The 21,231-nt window shown below is 37.7% G+C and overlaps 1 protein-coding gene across 1 annotated transcript in view; it reads right to left on the reverse strand.

The window, feature by feature from the left end:
- The window catches only part of lonp2 (lon peptidase 2, peroxisomal), a 41,536-nt gene that overhangs the window by 16,208 nt on the left and 4,097 nt on the right, over positions 1-21,231 (reverse strand). The window contains exons 3-9 of the mRNA XM_069901653.1: positions 19,438-19,569; positions 17,436-17,558; positions 16,403-16,581; positions 10,489-10,583; positions 5,763-6,021; positions 3,165-3,306; positions 1,834-1,984 (exon numbers count right to left, since the gene is read on the reverse strand). Of these exons, the coding sequence (XP_069757754.1) occupies positions 1,834-1,984; positions 3,165-3,306; positions 5,763-6,021; positions 10,489-10,583; positions 16,403-16,581; positions 17,436-17,558; positions 19,438-19,569 (1,081 nt within the window). The remainder of the gene's footprint in view (positions 1-1,833; positions 1,985-3,164; positions 3,307-5,762; positions 6,022-10,488; positions 10,584-16,402; positions 16,582-17,435; positions 17,559-19,437; positions 19,570-21,231) is intronic.

Below are 21,231 nucleotides of genomic sequence, written 5' to 3' on the forward strand. Positions count from 1 at the left end.
GAGTGGAAAGAAAAAGGTTGAGAACCACTGCTTTAAAGGAAGCATATTTTTGTTCATCTGTAAGGTAGAAATTGATTGTGTCATACCACTGCTGTAATGCTTGATATTGAACAGAATTACACAAGTACCAAAATATATTAAAACACAACCTTAGAAACCAACATTCAGGCAATCACCCACTCATTTGCCTTTCCAATTCTTTCGTTCCCACTGCACAGGATGTCAAAACATCCTTCCCTTTAGATAATTGTTTATATACATTTCTTTCATTAAATGTACTATATTCATTATAGTTTTCTACATTTTGGAGACAAAATACAATTCAGGTAAGAGTCATATAATAAATAGTACTTGACAGAATGGGAACCATGTGCAATCTTTGCAGTAGAAGGTAGAGCAGGAAACTTCAATAACTTAGATTTGGATATGCAGCAAATGTTCTCTAACAAGGTCACAACTCAATAAGCCAGGGTTTTAGACAACTTCTTCAATAATTCTAAAAGACAAGGGACACGGAGTTGCTATCTATGGAGTGAACATCCTGGGAATAAATATCTATAGTGTCATCCTGGTCCACTCAGATAGACAAGAAAGCACACTGGTGCCTCTCCTTTTTTAGAGACCTGAGGAAATTTGGCATGTCATCCAAGTTCCTCACCAGCCTCTACAGATGCACAATTAAAAGTATCCTTTCATACTGGACAGTATGAGAATTGCTCTGCCCAAGGACCATAATTGGTAGAAAGCTGTGAACACAGCTCAGACCATCACTAAAGTCCCCTCCACTGACTCCGTCTATACTTCCTGCTGTTTTGGAAAAGTGGCCAACATGTTCAAAGTTTCATCCCACTCTGGCCACCCTCTTCACCTTCTCCCATTGGGAACACTGAAGCAGACTATTCAGCTTAACCTGTTCATTCTAGCATTTTGCTCCACACAAGTCGACTCCCACCTTTCTTTACCCAAGACTATAAACAGTACAAGTTCTTCATCTATCAATTCCTAAAAATGTTTGTCCTTCAGTGTAACACTGTTTGGATTTGCTTCCTATCATCCCACGTGCATCCATTCTCTCTTGTTCACCATGTCCAACATGTGAATAACCTGACAATCATCAATTCTCCATCATCAAAATGTCCCTCAAGATTCAAATGTTTGACACACTCACTCAATCTGCTGGACTCAAATCTGCTGAAACAATGTACTCAATCATATCCCTAACCATCTCCTTCAATCATCACGTAACTCACATCAATCTTCTGCCCTAGACTTTCATCTATGAATGTGGGCGACGAAGCTAAGCCTCCAGGTCAACCTAAACATCTGTCCAATCTCCACCCTGATCACCTGCACAATTACCCTTCCTTATGCAATCTCCTTTCCAACTCGCTTCCTCTGCAATTACACAGAAGATGTGCCCATTCCTGCATCTTTCCTGCACACAGCACCTTTCACTGCTCTCGTCAGGAAAGAGAGACAGGAGTATCAGAGCCAGCACCACCAGGCTGAAGAACAGCTTCTTCCCACAATCAGGGAGAATGCTCAAGGGTCAAAGGAACCATCCAAGCCTCTCATATGTACAAAACAGTACTTAATTGTATAGATGAAATACTTGTCCTGCATTTGTATTGTATGTGTGTCATGTCTGGTTGTATTTTTGCACCAAGGACTGGAAAACACTGTTTCATCAGGTTGTACTTGTATAGATGAGATATTTGATGCCCAAAATTACATAAATTGATTAAGGTACTAGATATTTAAGAGTGATGATTTCTTTTTAAAAAAAAGTACAACTTTGGCTTTAAAACTAGAAGCACTTTGGGATATGTCTACCTGGCACTTGGATGAGTTCCATTCTATCAAGTAAGGCTGGAGGAATGGTTGCTGTCGTGTTAGCAGTAGCTATGAACAGAACTTGGGACAGGTCAAAGGAGACATTTAAATAGTGGTCAGTGAAACTATGATTCTGCTCAGGATCTAACACCTGAAAATAAATAGAGGACACAAATTATTCCATCAAAATATAAACATCAGTGTAGAGAACAGAAAGAACAGTGAGAATCTGTTATAAAGATATACACTGCAAACAGACCAAAGCTACTTTAAAATAAATGATTCATATTGTTATTTTTCTTAGAGTTTCAGTGATGGTTTAAAATGCTTAAAATGAGTTTAGTAAGCTCAACATATCCCCAACCATCATAAAACATCAATGACCATTAAAGCATCAAATGAATTTGGTACTCACTCATCAACACACTACTTTATTTTCTAGAACATTAACATCTCAAGTTAACACTTTCTTCTCTTAATGATGACTTAGTTTCCATGTAATAGAATGGAACAGCTAATAGGAGAAATGTCTATGCTGGAGATCTAAATGGGAATAATGATTTAAATAATAGTCTAAGACAGTGGTTCTCAACCTTCTATTTTCCACACACACCACCTTAAATAATCCCTTACTAACTATAGAGCACCTATGGCATCCTATGCCATAATCAGGGATTACTTAAGGTAGTGTGTGAGTGGGGGGGGGGGGGGGGGGGGGGGAATGTTGAGAACCACTGGTCAAAGTAGTGCAGTTAAACGACTAGTGGAGCATACATATCCCTTAAAGTACAAGATTAGAATATATGCTTCTGAATTTGCTCATCCCTATTTTAAATAAATCAAACCCCATTACTGGTAAAATACAAATGTTTCCAGATATTTAATTCTGTTAGATGCTTTATCACTAATCTCTCTCATGCTTTCTTCATCCCTGCTTAAAATAAGTTGAATACAACATTTATTTATTCATTTAATTATAAAATTCAATTATAAAATTTCAATGCTGGACAAAGGAAGGACTGCAACCTTTCAAATTGATGTGATCACAGTTTTTCCTCAAATGAAATGCATTTTAAAACATTACCAGCTAATTGCTTGTGAAAATACAATAAAGAATGCAGTTTGACAAAGAACAAAACAAGCTTTTCCATATCAAAATTTCAGTGGAGCTCGTGCTTCCTCTTTTAAGACAAGAAAAAAGCTATTTGACAATGGCATTTTTTTCTTTATATTATTAAATGTATTGTTCGATGGAGAGCAGTAGGAAAAATTCACTAGCTGCCCAATTTAACTTCCGTGTCATTTAAATTGTAGAATATTTCATTTTGTACCTCCAACAGGGCTGCTGCAGGGTCCCCTTGCAGACTTTTTCCTAATTTATCTATTTCATCCAGCAGGAACACTGGATTACTCACACCAACTGTTCTTAAACCATTGACGATTCTGCCAGGCATGCTACCCACATATGTTCTCCTGAAAGATAAAGCATTCAAATATTTTGGAAAAGAAGAAACACATTTTTCTCTTATATGCATACTCAGGGGGACATCAATCACCAAAGAAGGATAAAGTCTTTCCTCTCTCACTATTTTCCTAACACATGCTCATATACAAGGGTTGCATTTCTGTTGAGGTTTGTTTATGAAGAAAAATTATATCCAATTTGTAGTGTGCCAGTTAATAAAACTCATTTAACCTTTCCCTGTGATATAGTACTCACTGGCGAACACTGTTCTTAGAGGGTGAAAATACCAAAAATGTACATTTTATTAGTGCAAGCAATTAACAGTCTAGAATATGCCTTTTGGGTATATTTGGACTACTCCCAAGTGCACTACAGCACTCACTCATGTAGGATTCCCAGGAAATGGATGTAAATCAATTTTTGCAGTTCTTTCATTAAAAACAGCAAGAAAAAGTTACAAAACCAAAGTAATTTTTTTCTTTAACGGATAAAGCATTTTGCCAACTATTCCAAAAAGATTCTGTCAAATTGAGATGGACAAAAGGAACAAGTACACAAGAAAGAATTAGCTATCCAGCCTTTTAAGCCTAATTTACCTGTCATTAAGAACATACCTGAACTAATTCAGAGATATTATCCCCATATGCTATTATTCTCTTAATATTCCAACATCCAACACTCCCAATTCAAATAAACTGGAAAAACTCGAGGTGATGGTTGAGTAAGGTACCATTACAACGTTTAAGATAAAATTGGGAGAGATACATGGATCGGATAGGTTTAGAAGGATGCAGGCAGGTGAGACTTTTTGGACGGCATGGTCAAGTTGGGCTGAGGGCTTGTTTTCACACTGTATAACTCTATATCAGAGCCTCTTGAGTTCTGGGAGAGAATGCCAAAGATTACTTTTGAGTGAAGAAATTTCTTTTTTATTTCTCGACTAAATTGCCTACTCCTTATTCTGAATCTGTGCCCAATGGTCATAGAAAACTCAGTTTCTTTTGCCTCTCGTATACTGAGCCATTTAACAATTAATGTTGCAATAAGATCTCCTCTCATCCTTTTGTACTCTTGATAATATGGTGCCTAGCTACTTGATCTTTCCAGGGATTACAGGTTTACCATCCATGAAAATAGTCACTCCCTCTAATAGTAAGGAGATCCTAATTATTGCACAAAATCTCTTCCCAATTTTCTCATTAAATGATCTCATAATGAAAATTAACACAGCTTTTGCCTTCATAAATGCTCGCCTTATATATTGATACTTCTACTTGTATAGCTATCCTTTTTTGATGCTAGTCAATCTTCACCTTTTAACAAATAATTTGCTTTTATGTTGATCACCAAGGTAGATAACTTCAGCATTTTCCATTGTATTCCATCTGCCATGTTCTTTCCTGTTTACTCAGCTTGTCCATATCCACTCCAAATCTCCACATCATCCTCTACACTCACCAAGTTCAACGGGATAGTGAAAGTTCAGCTTTGCTTTGAAGATTCCTTTATTTTTATAATAATACAGAAAATGTAAGGTTACACTAAATTTCCTCTTGCCTGTCGTAAGGCAGAGTCCACTCCAGCATCTCCTGCAGGCCTTTGCAAATGTTCGATCCGTTGACAACCTAAACCTCAGATCCAAATTTTCAGGAGTCCTTCTTGCGCTCAGCACCTGTACAAATTCCGGTTCTGATACCTGGCTCCCATGAACCGTTCCTCCAGTAGTCCACAGCCAACGCGAGTCCCCGTCCGCAAGTCGCCAACACCCATAGCCTGTGTGGGCTCCTCGCTGGTCTGCTGCTGTGGTCACCATCCTCTGCCTCTTCTTCTCAACAGGGGATGTTCTCCTCCTTTCTGGTGTCCCGCGCTGGTCCTTCAGTCTGCATCCCCTCATGGTTGCTTCCAAGCATATGCGCCGCAATCTTGGGTGCAGACCCCCCACCCTGCAGAATAAAGCTGCGTCACCGTTGCCCACACTCCTCTGCATCAGCGGAAGTGCTGCCAATTTTACACGAGCTTATGCCACATAATACTAGAAGGTGTACTTAACTGAGAGGCATTAGTGATTAAAACTATCTTTAAACAGTGAAATATTATTATACTGAAGGACAGTATTAGGCTTTATTACATTGCTATCACTTCAGGACCTACCATAATATTCAAGTGAACAAGTTGAATAACAGTCACTTGTTTTATACCCCTTATTAAGGAAGCAATCATTTCAGGGTATGGGGAGAAAGTATTACTGTACGACAACATGCCTTGCAACCAACCTGACTGCATTTTTAGGAGTAACTATTTGAGACAAATTAAAACAAGCGATTCAAATACAGTAGTGTAGTGCCACAAATGTACAAGAGGTGGCAGGTGAATGACTTGTTCTATTTCTGTGTAATTGATTTTAATAGCAAAGTTTCAAAATATAACACATGAACATGCATTTTTATATTAGTAACTGCAATACCTGTGACCACGAATATCAGATTGATCACATACTCCACCCAGTGCGATCCTGTAAAATTCTCTGCCGAGGGTCTTTGCTATTGATCTGCCTACACTGGTCTTCCCCACACCAGGAGGTCCCACAAAACAGAGAATAGGTCCTTTCAAATTGTTTTTAAGTTGCCTAACAGCAAGGTACTCCAACACTCTCTGTTTGAGCTTCTGCATTGCATAATGGTCATGGTCAAGTAAAACTCTTGCCGCATGAAGGTCCAGGTGATCTGGAAGGCAATGAAATTAAACAAACTCAATTACATTCCTTTTAATGTCATCAAAGGAGCCAGAGGAAATGCTCAGTGTGAAACAAAAGATGAAATGTAAAAGCCCTTTCTAAAACAGTTAACTGTACAATAAAAAAAAGGAATTATTTCCAATAAACTCACTCAAATGGTTTCGAAATTGCGACCAAAAAGGAGGCACATGGGAGACTGAAGATGCTGAATCTGAACCTAAAAAAATGTGCTGGACCCGAGGAATAAATTCAGTCGATCAAGCAGTGTCAATGGGAGAAAAACAATGGGTTTATGGAAAAGAGAAGCCAGTGTAAAGACGATAGATTAGTAGGGAGAATTTTTTTTTTCTCCCCTTTTCATTAAGACTCATAAATAAAGGGGGAGGGTTTAACTACAGATTGCAGATCATATCACAGAGCAGCATGACCAAATCAGAGAAGTATAAAATATCTTGTGTAAGGGAATTTTATTTGTATAATTTTTGTATTCATTATTGATTTTGGACATAATACAAGTTATGATTTAATTGTTTAATTATTATAACTGACCGAAGTAAGTTAATGTAATAATTATGGTTAATGCTTCTAACTTTCAATTGATATGTAACATATATGATTTGATTTATGTTATTCTTAATAAACCTTGTATAAAGGATTTTTGTTAAACTCAATAAAAATATTTAAAAGGAAAGTAAAGAGTGGGACTATCCAAACCAACTTGAATTAGGAGTTGAAACTGGAAATCATTGTTCTGAATGGCTGTTTCTCTCATGCTGAGCAAGTTAAGGATGATGTGACATTGTAAATCATCAAATGCTGAATGAGGTATTACATTTTTAGGTTTTGTGGAAGTGCTTTATTTATTGCACTAAAAATAAAATGCCTGTTATGAATACTGCATAGCCTGCTGAGTTTCTCCAGAATTTTTGTATATTAAACTATAATCACAGTATCTGAAGACTTTCTTGTTTAACTCAACGATAAAGCTAGTGTTTTGTACAAAATATAAATAATTTTGGTATTGGAGTGAAGTCGCTATGGCTACAGCTAGGTTATAGCTCTCAGTTATAGCCCTAAGGCTATAGCTCGAATCCACAGGAGAAGAAAGACACTGAGTTTATTCAGTGGCAGCTTTGTCTTTTATAGTCAGCTCGGCCGCGTCACCACCGGGGCGTGGTTTGAGTGGGTCAGCTGCTGTGGTTATTACCTCAGATGCCCGGGTCCCAATTGGGCCGCCTGCTATCTCTTGGCAGTGATTGGCCAGTTTCACCATTCTGCTGGCAGCCAATGGAAATTGGCACTTCAACCCACACGATGCTTTGCCAGTCGCCGTGTTCGACGGCCATTTCCTGTGTCAGCCCGAGGGGGCGGGCTGCTACAGTATGATGGAATTTAAATCAATCCAGGTATCCTCTGAGGAGCTATTGTTTGGTTTAATCTGCTCTCACAGCATTTAGTGTTTATTATACTTTCTACTGAGATTTGTAAATTCAGTTGTTAGCTTTTTATGACAGAAATTCCCTGATTTAAATCATAATGTCGATCATTTTAAAGAGATTTTATTGCAGAGGTCTAAATCAAAGTTAAACCTGGTAAATAGATCATAAGGAGTAAACAGCTTGTTCAGGATGAATATTTTTTTTTAAATTCCAGATTAGTGGGAAAAGGAAGCAGTAAACAATTTGTAACATTAATAAATCAACTTCACTTTATAAAAATCTGTTCGCAATAAGGATAAATTGTTTGCAAATTCTTTACCATATCTATTTTTTTTTAAAAGCCACTAAACATTTTAAATCAGCCAATGCAGATTATTGCTGGGTTGTCACACATGGCTAATGTATAACAAATAGCTGCTGCTTTTCAAAGCATTACACAAATAAAGATTTCTAGCAGAAAAATTTATATTTTATTACAATCGAACAGCTGCAGCCACTTAATAAATTACATTTTAGCAAATTTGCATGCAATCATATTCTGAATGGATATATATTAATCTGAATATATATGTAAGAATATGAATTAAGTAAACAGAAAGTTGTTCACAAGACCATCAATTGAAGCCAGCACTTTTCTATATTAGTGGTGCATCCCCAAGGTTTAAAAGGCTGTGCTTGATTTGCATGTGTTTTTATGAAGCTTTAAGACTATAACCTATTGCAATAAAAGATTACATGAAACTAGGCTTACAGATGACAGAGACTGAAATTGTGGACAGTGTAGAGAATTAACAAAGAACACAACAGGATATAGGTTACAGATATGGGCAGAAAAAAGGCAGGTAGAATTTAATCCGAATAAGTGAGAGTTGTTGCACTTTAAGAGGTCAAATGCAAGGGGAGTATATACAGTTAATGGCAGGATTCTAAAAAGTATTAATGTTCAGAGCAATCTGGGGATTCAGTTTGAAGCTCCTTGAAAGTGGCCACACAAATGGATAGGGTGGTAAAGGGGCAAAGTATGCTGGTTTTTAAAATCAGGCAGGACATTGAGTAGGAAAAAAAATTATTTTGCAGATTTGGTGAGCCCACATTTGGAATATTGTGTGCAATTTTGGTCACCCTATTACAGAGAGGATATGGGTGCTTTGGAAAGGGTACAAAAGAGATTTACCAGGATATTTCTTGCATGAAAAGGTATGAGCCATGGGGAGAAGAGGTTGGACAACTTGGGTTGTTTGGCTTTGGAGGCTGGGTGGAGATATGATAGAAGTTCATAAAATTATGCAAGCATTAATAGGTCAAAGAGACAGAATCTTTTTCCAAGGACAAAAATGTAAAATACTAGAGGACACATGTCCAAGGTGAGAGGTAGCGTGCTAGGAACTTTGGTTATGAGACTTACAGTTAACTGATCAATATTCAAGAAATCACTCTTCTGTGACTCTTGACAATTCCAACACCCCATCTAACCTCCACACTGAAATTTTTGCAAAGTCAATTCTAACTCCATAACTTAGCACTACAGCCAAATAAAACCTACTTACTTTCCTAGAGTACACAAAACTATGCATGCCTACTTTTAGCACTATAAAGGAGTGTAATTTGTAAATGTTTTTCAGCCATTCTCCTTTAATTCCTTGTAGCTTTTTGTCGCAAAATGTTGCTTCACAGAGCCTTGCATGGGCACATGAAAATGTCTTAAGTAAATGCATGCATGGTTTTGACTGCAATTGATAAAAACTACAGAGCCACTTATTTTAAAAGGCCCAGAACATTCATAAGTGAAGAACTAAATGCTAGTGGCATTATTCCCTATGAGGGAAAAAGTAATGCAATGTCTTGAAGCAGTTAGAGGACGCTGGGCCAACTCTGATTGACGTATTCAATATTTTAAAGGATTGCCGTATATTTTTAAAAAGCTGATCATGAAGCTTTCAGGTAGCCCAGATAACAAAACCTGCACAAATTCTTATCCTAAATCTAAGATTAGGACAGGGTCTAGATCAATTGGCAAAAGTGGCCAAAGAGTGGCAGATGGAAGTTAATTCAGAAAGATCTGGTGTACAATAAATATCCCCTGAAAGTAGGTAGATAGGGTAGCAATAAAAACAAGCTTGGCAAAGCTATCCGGGGCTTAAGTACTGGAGTTGGGATGCCACGTTACAACTTTCTGAGACCTGACAGCCTAGCTAAAGGAAGGTGGTCATTAAAGCTCCAAAGAATGCAGAAAAGATCCACAAGCATTTTATTTTACAGGACTGGACAACTTGAGTTACGGAGAGAGCCTGCATAGGCTGCCACGTTTTTCCTTGGAGTGTAGAAGGCCGAGAGATGATGTATTAAGACATATAAAATCACGAGGGGTTAGAGGTGACTGGTGAAATAAGGAAACGTGCCCACCATTACCCTAATCTAATTATTCTTTTGCTTAAAATAAAAAGTGAATAAAAAAATTATTTACAGCACAGTAGATGCCGATTCTGGCCCTTTAAACCAGTGCCACCCAATTACACCCAAATTAACCTACATGCCTTACATTTTGGAGGGTGGGAGGAAACCAGAGCACCTGGGGAAATCCATGCAGACACAGGGAGAAAAATTTTAAAAAATTCAAAGAGAGCTTGCTGAATTTTGAGAGTCTCGGGCAAGAGCAACAAGAACATTTTAGATTTGTGTGCATTCCTTTCCTGGTATTTGTGTTAACGGATCATTCAGAGCAAATTTGTGCAAAATGAAGGAGGAATGCCCTTATCCCGTAGGTTTACTGCAGAAAGCCAAGGCTTAGTAATGAAACAAATTTACATTTTTGTCAAAGCTTATCGATGATTTCTTCAAAACGAGAAGGACAGGAAATTGAACGTGTCAAAATAATTTCTTCATTTTCTGCACCTCCCAACTTTTATTTAGTGCATAGACGTCACTGGGTTTCAAAACCACCATCTCAAAAGAAATCTGTTCTGAAAATAAGTTAAATTAGCATTATAGTTTTCAGATTGTAGCAAATTGCTTTCTACCTGTTGTGCTTTTATTCCATGGCAGTTCAACCATTAGTTCCAGATAATTCCGGGTCAAAGCAAACTCTGGCATTGACTGAGGCATCTTTTTTAACCTGTAAATGGCAAAACTCATAAAACATGTATTCAACATTGTTTGTAAAGTATCATGTCAGCTCTTTGATAAAATATTTTTATGCTCACTTTATCCAAATGAATTTGCAGTCACATTTGTGTTTGTGAGAATTATAGTTCCTTTCAAAAAATCTTCATTATATTTATATTCTTCACTAAATATAAAACCCAAGGAAGACTTGCAGTTACTATGGCCTCATTAAGTGAAAATCTTTAGGATGGTCTAATTTTTAACAGTTTATTTAGATTCCAGTTGAACTACCCAAAGTTCCAAATCAGAAATATTTAAAAATTGTCTATTAGCGCCATTGGTTTAACGTTTAAATGAACATGATTGATTACTAGCCTGTCATAGAACCAATTAATAGATTATATCTGATATTATGCAGTGGCTAAAGTATTGATAACATTTTCGTAAAGACACTTTTAGTTCAGTGTGTACATTTATGGCTGATTTTTATACTGAGCCTAAAAGTTAAACCAAAAACTTAAGGTCTTAAATGTTAACAAAGTAAACTGTTTGATATGAAGGTACATGCTATTTAGTGACAACAGAAAATAATGTTAGAGTAATTACATGTGACCAGAAGTTGAGAGATCTCTTGGATTTATGGTTTAAAATTAAGAATGTAAAAGTGGTCTTATGGAGTAGTAAAGTGGCTAGAATCTCCATGGAAAAATTGACTTGGGACTATAAAATGGGATGCCTGAAATTGCCGAATTAAAAAAAAATTATTAGGCAGCCCGGTCAAGGTTCATCACCTTACTCTTTGATGAAGGTGGTATTCCCTCCTGGACACAAATTGGACTACATACAGTTGGAGAAAAACAGCAGGAGATGGAACACAAAATTGATATCAAAGAAAACAGATAACCCCACATTAAAACATTTAATTCAGACATGGCAAGAAAAAAATGTATTCGAATAAAAGTGGGGATATCTCCTAAAGCACCCTTGACCTTCGATAATAAAATCCTGGACACCTGGTGCTGGATGGGGGGGAATCAGGTTTATTGAGGATTGTTATGAGCAAGGGCAGCTTGTGTCATTTAAACAGCTAAGGAATAAATATGATTTGTCTAATAAAATTTTCTTTTGCTATCTCCAGCTAACATTTTTCTTAAGAGATAATTTGGGACCAACTATGGACTTGCCATGTGTAGTGACATAGAGATTCTAATTTTAAAGGGGAATACGCATAAGTTCATCTCTATGTCGCATCTCCTATTCCAAAGTAAGGGCCTGAAGTTGGGCTTACACAAGTCAAGGGAAAGGTGGGAGTTGGACTTGGGCACAACAATCCACAAATGGTACTGGTCAGACTAATGTCTGGTCAGCATGACAACAGTTATTAATGCCAGGTACAGATTGGTGCCATACAATTTTCTGTATCAATTGTACCTCACACCACAAAACTACATAAATCTAAACCAGAAATTTCAGAAATGTACTTCATATGTGTTGTGGAGATTGGAACCTTTATCCACTCAACTTGTCTGTGTACAAAGGTGAGATGTGAGATCCTTCTGGGAAGACCTGGGGAAAATTCTGAAAAAAAATTACAAAGGTGTATTTTCCACAGGATCTGGAATTGTACCTTATGGGAAACATTATGGACATGAGTTTTAAACTGTCCGGATATCAAATTCAGTTTGTGAAGGCTGCCTTGTCGGTAGGCAGGAAGTGTATAGCAGTTATGCGGATTTCAACTCCCAACTAAATATTACACGATGGAATACGGAGATACAGAATTGTATTCCCCTGGAGACAATCACGAACAATTTAAAGAGAAAATGTGGCATATTCGTGAGGGTATGGCAATCTTATCTGCAACATTTAGGTACACAGATATAGTAACGCCCCTTCGAAATAGAAAAAAAGTAAAAATTTGTACTAATAGTGGAACGATTAAGATAAATGAAGTGGGTCGTGGTGCAGATGACGTTCTTTTGTTTCATATCTTTTTTCATTTTACTTTATGTTACCTTCGGTTTATATTTGGTTCCTTTAAGGGTCGGACTCTATAGATTTTTGGTTCTTTATGTTTGCTTAATTTACATAATCTTTTACTTGTGGTATTAGGGTATGGGAGGGAAGGGAGAGGGTGGTGGGGTAATGGACTCAATGTAATATATTATTGTTGAGAAAGATTGTATTATTGTTTTAGATTTGTGAGAGTCTTGGAAAATCAAAAATAATATTAAAAAAAGAATTTAAAAGTGGCAGCTCTATAAATAATTCTGGGCATTCCCTGGATTTTAAAATGACCACTGGTCTCATGAACTGCCAAACCAAGGCTAATTGCCAACATGGACCTCTCCAGTTTCTGTTAAACCCCTCCCGATTCTCCTTTTTTCCCTATCCTTGTCTTCTTTCCTCTAGGTCCCCATCTCTTTCCCTTCCCTCTCCATTCAGCTACCCCCTCAACACCTTTGCTTTTTTTCCCCTCTCTTCTACCTTCCTATGCATGTCCTCTTACCTTTTAGCCTGTACTTCTCCCCCTGCTGCCACTTCCTCCTTGTTCTCCTCCTCCTCCCACGTTTTTATTCAGATGCCTGCCTGCTTTTTGTTCATACTCGATGAAGGGCTCAGGCCTGAAATATTGATTGCCCTTTACCTCCTGTAGATGCTTCATGACCTGCCGAGTCCCTTCAGCACTTTATGTATTGCATTTCAATATCCCATGATCTCTAGCCACCTGCCCTTGAATTACAGCATTCCTTGGAGCATGTGGTCTAATTCTGGGAACCTGGCACCCAACCTATCAATAGCTACTTGCATTTAGAGAATTATCCTAGAACCTAGTGGGCCCCATCCCAGGTATTTCTGTTGTTAAAACTGTCATAGCCCTTGCATATTTATGATCATCCCTGACTGGTTGAAGCCGGCACATTTCTCAGTGTAAGGATTCTTGGGTCAGCACCCTGCTGAGAGGAAAATTACTCTCTGAAATATCTCAGCAAAAGATCTGCACCTCTATATTATTTAAAAAAAATTGTATTTGACAGACCTATTAAAGTTATAGACATGGAATTCTACAGCATAGAAATAGACCCTTCAGGTCATCATCAATGTCAATCAAGCAAATCTCATTTGCCTGTGTTCAGCTCATATCCCCCTTCCCCTCTCCTATCAATGTACCTGTGTAAAAATATTTTTGACCATTACAATCATCACTGCTTCTACCATTTGCTCTGGAAGCTCATTCCATATACTTGCCATTCTTTGTGTGAAAGGTGATCCTCGGGTTCCTTTTAAATATTTCTCCTCACCTTAAATATATTCCCACTAGTTCTCATGCATATTTATCTTATTGCCCATTCACAATTTTATAAGCTTCTTTTAGGCCCTCTCTTAGCTTCCTATGCTCCATGGGAAAAAAAAATCCTGGACCCATCCAGCCTCTCCTTACAATTCAAGCCTACAAGTCCTGACAACACTCTGATGAATCTTTTCTGCATCATTTCCATCTTAATGATATTCTTGCTCTAACTGCAAACATTCTCCAAGTTCAGTCTCACCTACATCTCAGAGTTGTTTACATGAAGTTTCTGCTCCTCGATTAATGCCTGACCAATGAAGGCAAGCATGCCAAACATCTTCGTCACTACCCTGTTGACTTGTGCTGTAATTTTCATAGAACCTTCATCTATACCCTTATAATAACCATATAACAATTACAGTAGGGAAACAGGCCATCTCGGCCCCTCTAGTCTGCACTGATTTAAGCGATCTCCTCTAATCCCACCTACCTGCTCCCTGTCCATAACCCTCCAATCCCCTCACATCCAATCTTCATTTAAATTACAAAATTGACCCTGCTGCAACAACCTCTTCCGGAAGGTCATTCCACTCAGCCACCACTCTCTGAGTGAAGAAGCCCTCTCTCATGTTACTTCTAAACCTTTGCCCCCTAACCCTTAACTTATGACTCCTCGTTCCAATCTCACCCTCAAGGGGAAGAGCCTATTCACATCTACTCTACCTATCCCCCTCATAATTTTAAATACCTCTATCAAATCCCCCTTCAACCTTCTACACTCCAATGAATAAAGACCCAGTCTATTCAATCTTTCTTTGTATTCTACATACTGCAATCCAGGCAACATTTTAGTAAATTTTCTCTTCATCTTATTGATATCCTTCCTATAATTTGGGGACCAGAACTGCACACATATTCCCTAGTTTAACCTACCAAAGTGCAACACCTTGTATTTGTCCAATTTGAATTCCATTTCCCGGTTTAGCTTGGTCCACTTTCCCCGTTCATCAATATAACCATGGAACGGTTTACAGCACGGAAACAGGCCACGTCGGCCCTTCAAGTCCGTACCGGTTCACTTGAACAACTCCACTAGCTCCTCCGCAAACTCCTGAGCAAGTAGAGGCTTTCTTCATGATGCCATTGGTGTGTTATCTTGATGTAATCTTAGATAACCTACTTCAAGGACCACTATCCCACCAACTTTGGAGTCATTTGTAAACATATTGTCATCCAAATCATTACTACAGATGGAAAACAACAGTAGAATCAGCACACAAGTGGTCACAGCCCTCTAATTTGAGTAAGAACTCTCTAGTACCATCCTCTGTCTCCTACCATCAAGCTAATGCTATATCCAATTGGCCATCTCCCCCTGGATCCCATACATCAGACCTTCCATACCAGCCCATCATGTAGGGCCTAATCAAAGGCCGGGCTCAAGTTCATGTAGACAACGTCTACTCCCCTACCATCAATCTTCTTGGACATCGCTTCAGAAAATTCAATCATTTTTAATTCGCAGGACAAATTGAGTGTGCAACATTTAGAATGTAAAGCACAGAAATACAAAGCTGTACATGTTCGTATGAAAAATAGAAAAGCAAGATTTTTTTTAAATGTGTGAGATAGGGAACAATTTTATTCAAGTAGATCCACATCTTCTCGTAGCAATTAACGTGGAATAGTCAAGAACTGGGAAAAAAACAGCATTATAAAGGAATTGGAGCACTCTTACTACTGTTAAACAAAATCTTTACCAGATCACACTGGGCCCATATTTAAAGGATGAGGGTTTTTTTCCTAGTAGGTGTAACTGAGTAAACAAGACTTATTTTGGATTTTACCCTGACACATCAACCAGTCTTTTTTTTCCCCCCCACGGATGCCCATTTGACCTGCTGAGTTCCTTCAGAAAAATCGATTCTGGCAAATGCAGTCTCTTGAGTGTTTCTGTGGTTTGGAATAATAATAAGCTTTTCTTATCAAAACACAGATCTTGTAAGTAAATATTGAGAAGAACCTAGCTGGTTAGAAGGAATCAGGGCTCAGTCTCAAACAGAAATAGAGCGGGCCACTTCAGACCGAGAAGAGTGCTTTCTTCTTTGGAAAGTTACGTGGAACGTAACAGCGCAGAATTAATTTTCAACTACAAAGCACAGTGAATACACAATTATGGAGTGTATTCAAAACAGTGTTCTGAAAACAAACAAAATATGAATAGGGCAGACCAATGACATAAAGGTAGATTAATCATAATAATAAAAAAGCAGGAAGGTAAAAAGAGGGTAAATTCAGCACGTGGTTTTCTTTCTTTCTTTTTTTTTACAGTGGCAGAGCAAAAGCACAAAGGAAATTTTACAAACTTAACCTTGACAGGATATGCATTTTTAGAAAAGTGCACATTCCCAAAAAATAGTCCTAAAAAAGCATAAATGAAAATGGGTCTACTTAAAAAAAATTGTATCTAGCTCATCAAGTTTTCAATTTCGACAGAGAAATGATTTCTTTTACTAATCAAATGACACATAATATACCTTTTGATCTCCTTCATGCAAACTTTCATTGCTTGCTCTGGCATATTTGTACCTTTAATCTTCTTCTCCAAGATGACAACATCATCACCATCGTCTTCATCCTCCTGCTCAAGCAAATCCAAGTGCAACGGTCGCCCTGGAATTTGATTGTTTTTTCGAATCGATCTGATGGCCACAATCTAATGATTGCAAAAAGTCCTCGGGTAAATCTAATATCCAGCATCAATCAAAACATTTACCCGAGTTAAGTGGAATTATTATTCAGAATCATTTTCTACTCTGCATTTGACAGAATCTGCAGGACTTTTTCATCAAAATTCATGGACGCCACCAAGTTAACAATTCTTCAAATACTGAATCTAAACAAATTACATAGCACTATTTACCGAAATTATATACAAGAAGTTGGTTAAATTAAGCAATAGCTAAATACACATAATCTGCTTCTGTGAGTGGATTGTAGTTCCTTGGAAAGTTTTGTTTGATATTTTTTATTGGAAAGAATGCAGTCTCTCAGCAAAGTAGAGAGGAATGTTATTCGCCATATACAACACACAAATAAGATTTCTGCAGCCTCTTTTGCAAATGCTGTGAAAATGTAACTGCTCAAAATTTATATTATTCCTCCAATGTAGTAAAATTGGGCATATGATGGGTGACTAACAGTGAAGGAGATTTTATGGAGAGAATAACTAAAACCAGGTTTTAGAAATAGAACTAAAGTTAGATACTAGAACCAAGTTACAGAGGTTAAAAAAAAACACTGTAAAAGTTGTTAAAATTATTAAATTTTGACCATTAATGCAGCAGATAAGGAGTGACTGAAGCATTCTGCCATTAGTGTTACAAAAACCCAAGAATCTTTGAACTGTCTTTGGCCAACAATTACTGGTTTTACAGTATTACTGCACATCACTATATTAAAAAATTATATATATATATATATAATTAGTGGTTTGGTAGACTCCTACACCAATATTTAATGGATTACACAACAGAATAGCCCATTTCTGTGCAAATGAATTATACTTACCCGCTTTTCATCACTTGGCTTTGATTTCCAAGTTTTTTGAAGTAATTTTAATCCTTCAATTTGCCGAACAAGCAATGGAATCGTCTTCTTAAATCTCTCTTCTAAACCAACAGCATCCAGTATCTATGCATCAACCATATATTAAAACAATAAATTATGTATTACCAGATCATTCCAAAACATTACACTAATAGATCCCAAAGTACCATTGGAAATGACAATATTTTCTTACAATTATGCATTTTAAAAGGCATATCCTTTGTTGAACCAAATCTCAAAAGTCGTCCTTGTTCCAATACTTAAAAATAAATACAGAATTGGAAATGTTGCTCTTTTCTCTCAATGACACAAAATTAAATGCCTGGTGCCCTGTATTTCTACAATAAGTAATTCAGTTGGGCTCCTTTAAGTAGTAAATTTTTCCCAAATACTATGACTCCTTACCTTGACTTCCAATCCAATGGCTCCTATCCTTTAACAGCCAATTGCAACTCAACAAATGTCACTTCTCATCACAACCCAATTTCTTCTGCAGGCCAAACAGTAGCCCTTTTCAGACTGAAAATCCAGATTTGCCAAATACATGACCCGTCTTTTTGGAAGTCGGCTTGCTTGTTCACACAGAACAGAAAAAGCCAGTTCCGTGAGTCCTTTGACACAGCAAGTCGGCTTCCTGAAGCAATCGAGGCTGCACAGCAGCATCAGCGCCTACTGTGATGTTGTGTTGAGAAAAGAATCAGTTTCGGTGGGTCTGGACACAAGGGTTTGCAATCACAAGTAGCTTTTATTAAAACAATAATAGAAGAGCATGGGAAAATGTTAAATGGAATAAAGCACATACGTACAATTTATAAAGGAGCATGGGAAATTGTTATAATGCTATGCACAGTTTATAAATGGTTGACTATTTCTGTTGATTTTAGCAATTTTAACAGATAGACATTCAAACTTAAAAAATACAATTGTTATGGCTGCCAAGATTGAGGTTACAGAATGGTTTTGCATTATAGCAACTGTAGCTATCTGCCAACAAATGCATGTCAGCGTATTAAGTGTCTATAAATGTTCCACTGTTGATATGATAGGTAATCAAATTATAATCTGAACTAATGCATGAGATGATTTACCTGCCAACTTCAATCGGCAGTTACTAGGGCAGGCTCAGGCTAATTGTATTCAACACCCCTTTAGCACACTTTTATAAGACCATAAGTCATAGGAGCAGTAATTGTGTACTGTTTAACATTTCCCCACACTCTTATATATTGTGTGCAGGTGTTTTTTTCCGTAATATTTTCCCACGCTCTCCTCCAAATTGTTGTGTTTAAAAAAAAGCTACATGTGATTACAAAGCCATGTGTCCAGACCACTGAATCGGATTCACACAGGCAGTGACGACATTCGCACACTAGGCGCCTAGTAATGCCCACTGCTCTATTTGCTATTTACCACGAACCTTTTCTGGATCCAACATTGCAAAGTCATCTTCCCTTGCCGTTTCAACCCGTCAACAAGAGTTTACCTTTTTAGATAGGTCCTGCATCAATATGCTCCACCACCGGGTACACCTACCTTAGCGGATCGAAAGACAGGCAAATCTAGAGCTCCCAATTTGCCTTCGATTTTTTTTTAAAACACAAGAGCTTGAAAGGCAGATAAAATCCAGCTTTCAACCTCAGTGTAAAAGGGGCCAACAATAGCACGAATCACCCCACATCGGCCCTTTCTTCTGTCACCCACCCCCCAAACACAAACCTGAACTTCTGATCTCTTTCTGCACCTAAAATTTCAGCTCTGGAATACCCAGAGGCAGGCTCACTGCAAATGAACAGTTTAGTGCAAGTTCCAGCCCAATTTTTTTTCAGCTGCAGAATTGTAAATTGCATTTCTTGGTGAGCCAAACAAAATACAGCAAAGAGAATAGTTATTCAATATCCTCCATGACATCTTAAATCTTTAAGATCCACATTGGCATTAAATTCATATTTATAATCCCACATACCTGGAGCTTTTCATTAGTACTTGTGCGGATAATTGATGCAAGGATGTCAGGCAAAGTTTCTTTAGGAAGGCTATCCAGCAAGTGTCTCAGCTTAGCAACCACGGGTACTGACATATCCAACATCTCCACCAGCTGCAAATGTTAAATTACCCATTAATGAACAGTATCTAACAAGTGCCATGGGTCATATATAATTTAATACTTTCATGCTTTGATCAGATTAAAGAACTTCCTATTAAATTACACCACCCTTTTTAAAAAAAGTGTTTAAGAAACAGTGTAAAACTTTTAAAAAGCTTTCGAACTGATTTGCCCCAATAACAACTTGGAGTTGGTTGGGTCATTTTCAGCCAGATACTTTTTAACAAGTTTGTTGCTCAACAGACAGATAGACTGACTTGTCAGAGGGGAACTGGACAAAGGGCCTGGAATACTAGCCTCCAGAAATTAAAAAAAATAGTGTTAAAGACTACCCTCAAAGATTTTACCATTCAACCATAAGCTAAATTGCCAGTGAAACCAGCAGGAAGGAGACAATTTAGGTAATTTTAAACCTTCTATCTTTACAACTGCCTCAAACCCACTCATCCTTGGAGTTTAAAATTAGATAAACAGTGAAATGTTGATGTTCTGGTACTGTGCTATTGCCTTGCATTCTTTCAACCTCTCAAAGAAGATAGCTATAGGAGACAATTCTTTAGTTGGGAAGATTAATAAAGAAAAATGGCTAATGAAAATACCATTTATCTGGGAATATTAGTACAGAAAAAATGTTTTTTTTTCACCAAAACAGATCTATTTTATTTAAAAAAACGAACAGCAACTCTAGTCTTTCATGTTAACAACTCATGCTCTAACCCTCCCCACCAACCTTTATAATTAGCTTCATTCAAGTTTAACACTTAACATTGAACATTACAGTACAGTTAAACAGGAAATTCTGCAGGCACCATGATTGTTGTGCAATACACAAAAGTGATGGAGAAATTCAACAGCTAATGAGCATCTATACCAGTAAAGGGTACCCAATGTTTCAAGTCTGAGCCTTTCTTCAAGATATGAGCAAATAAAAACAGGCAGGCACCTGGATAGAAAGGTGAGAGGGTGGAGAGGAGGGAGAAAGGGTCAAAGGTAGGAATACAGACCAATAGGTAGGAGATCCTGGGTGGATATAGGTGAGAAGGAAGTGGGGAGATGGAGGAAATTAGTAATAGGGAAAGAGAGAATTGGGGTAGGGATTTAACAGAAACTGGAGGTCAATGTTAAGGCCATCTGGTTGGAGAGTGCCCAGACAGAATGTCAGGTGTTGTTCCTCCAATTTGTGGGTAGCCTTGGTTTGGCCATGGATAGAAATGTTGGTGTGGGAATTGTGAGTGGAATTAAAATGGTTGGCCTCTGGGCAGAGCGACAGTGCTCAACGAAACTATCCCCCAGTCTGCGTCCACTCTCTGATGTAGAGGAGGTCACAATGAGGGTACCAGATGCTGTAGATGACTCTTGTAGATTCACAAGTGCAGCGTTGCTTCACTTGGAAGCACTGTTTTTAGGCCCTTGAATGGTGCACATCGGCTCTCACTACCATTAGAACCAAAGTAGAAAACACAAACAGAAAATTGTGGAGACACTCGACTGATTAAACACTAACCATGTAAGAGAAACAGTTAACATTCCAGAACAGCAACTTTTATCAGGACTGTTAATGCTTTTATTTAAAATTTCTAGTATCAGCAGTTTTTATAAATTTATAAATTTCATCCAGCGATTTAACCTCGACAGAAAAATTGAAATGTTTTA

This window comes from Narcine bancroftii, chromosome 10 (genome assembly GCF_036971445.1).
Source record: "Narcine bancroftii isolate sNarBan1 chromosome 10, sNarBan1.hap1, whole genome shotgun sequence".
In the NCBI taxonomy this organism is placed as follows: domain Eukaryota; kingdom Metazoa; phylum Chordata; class Chondrichthyes; order Torpediniformes; family Narcinidae; genus Narcine; species Narcine bancroftii.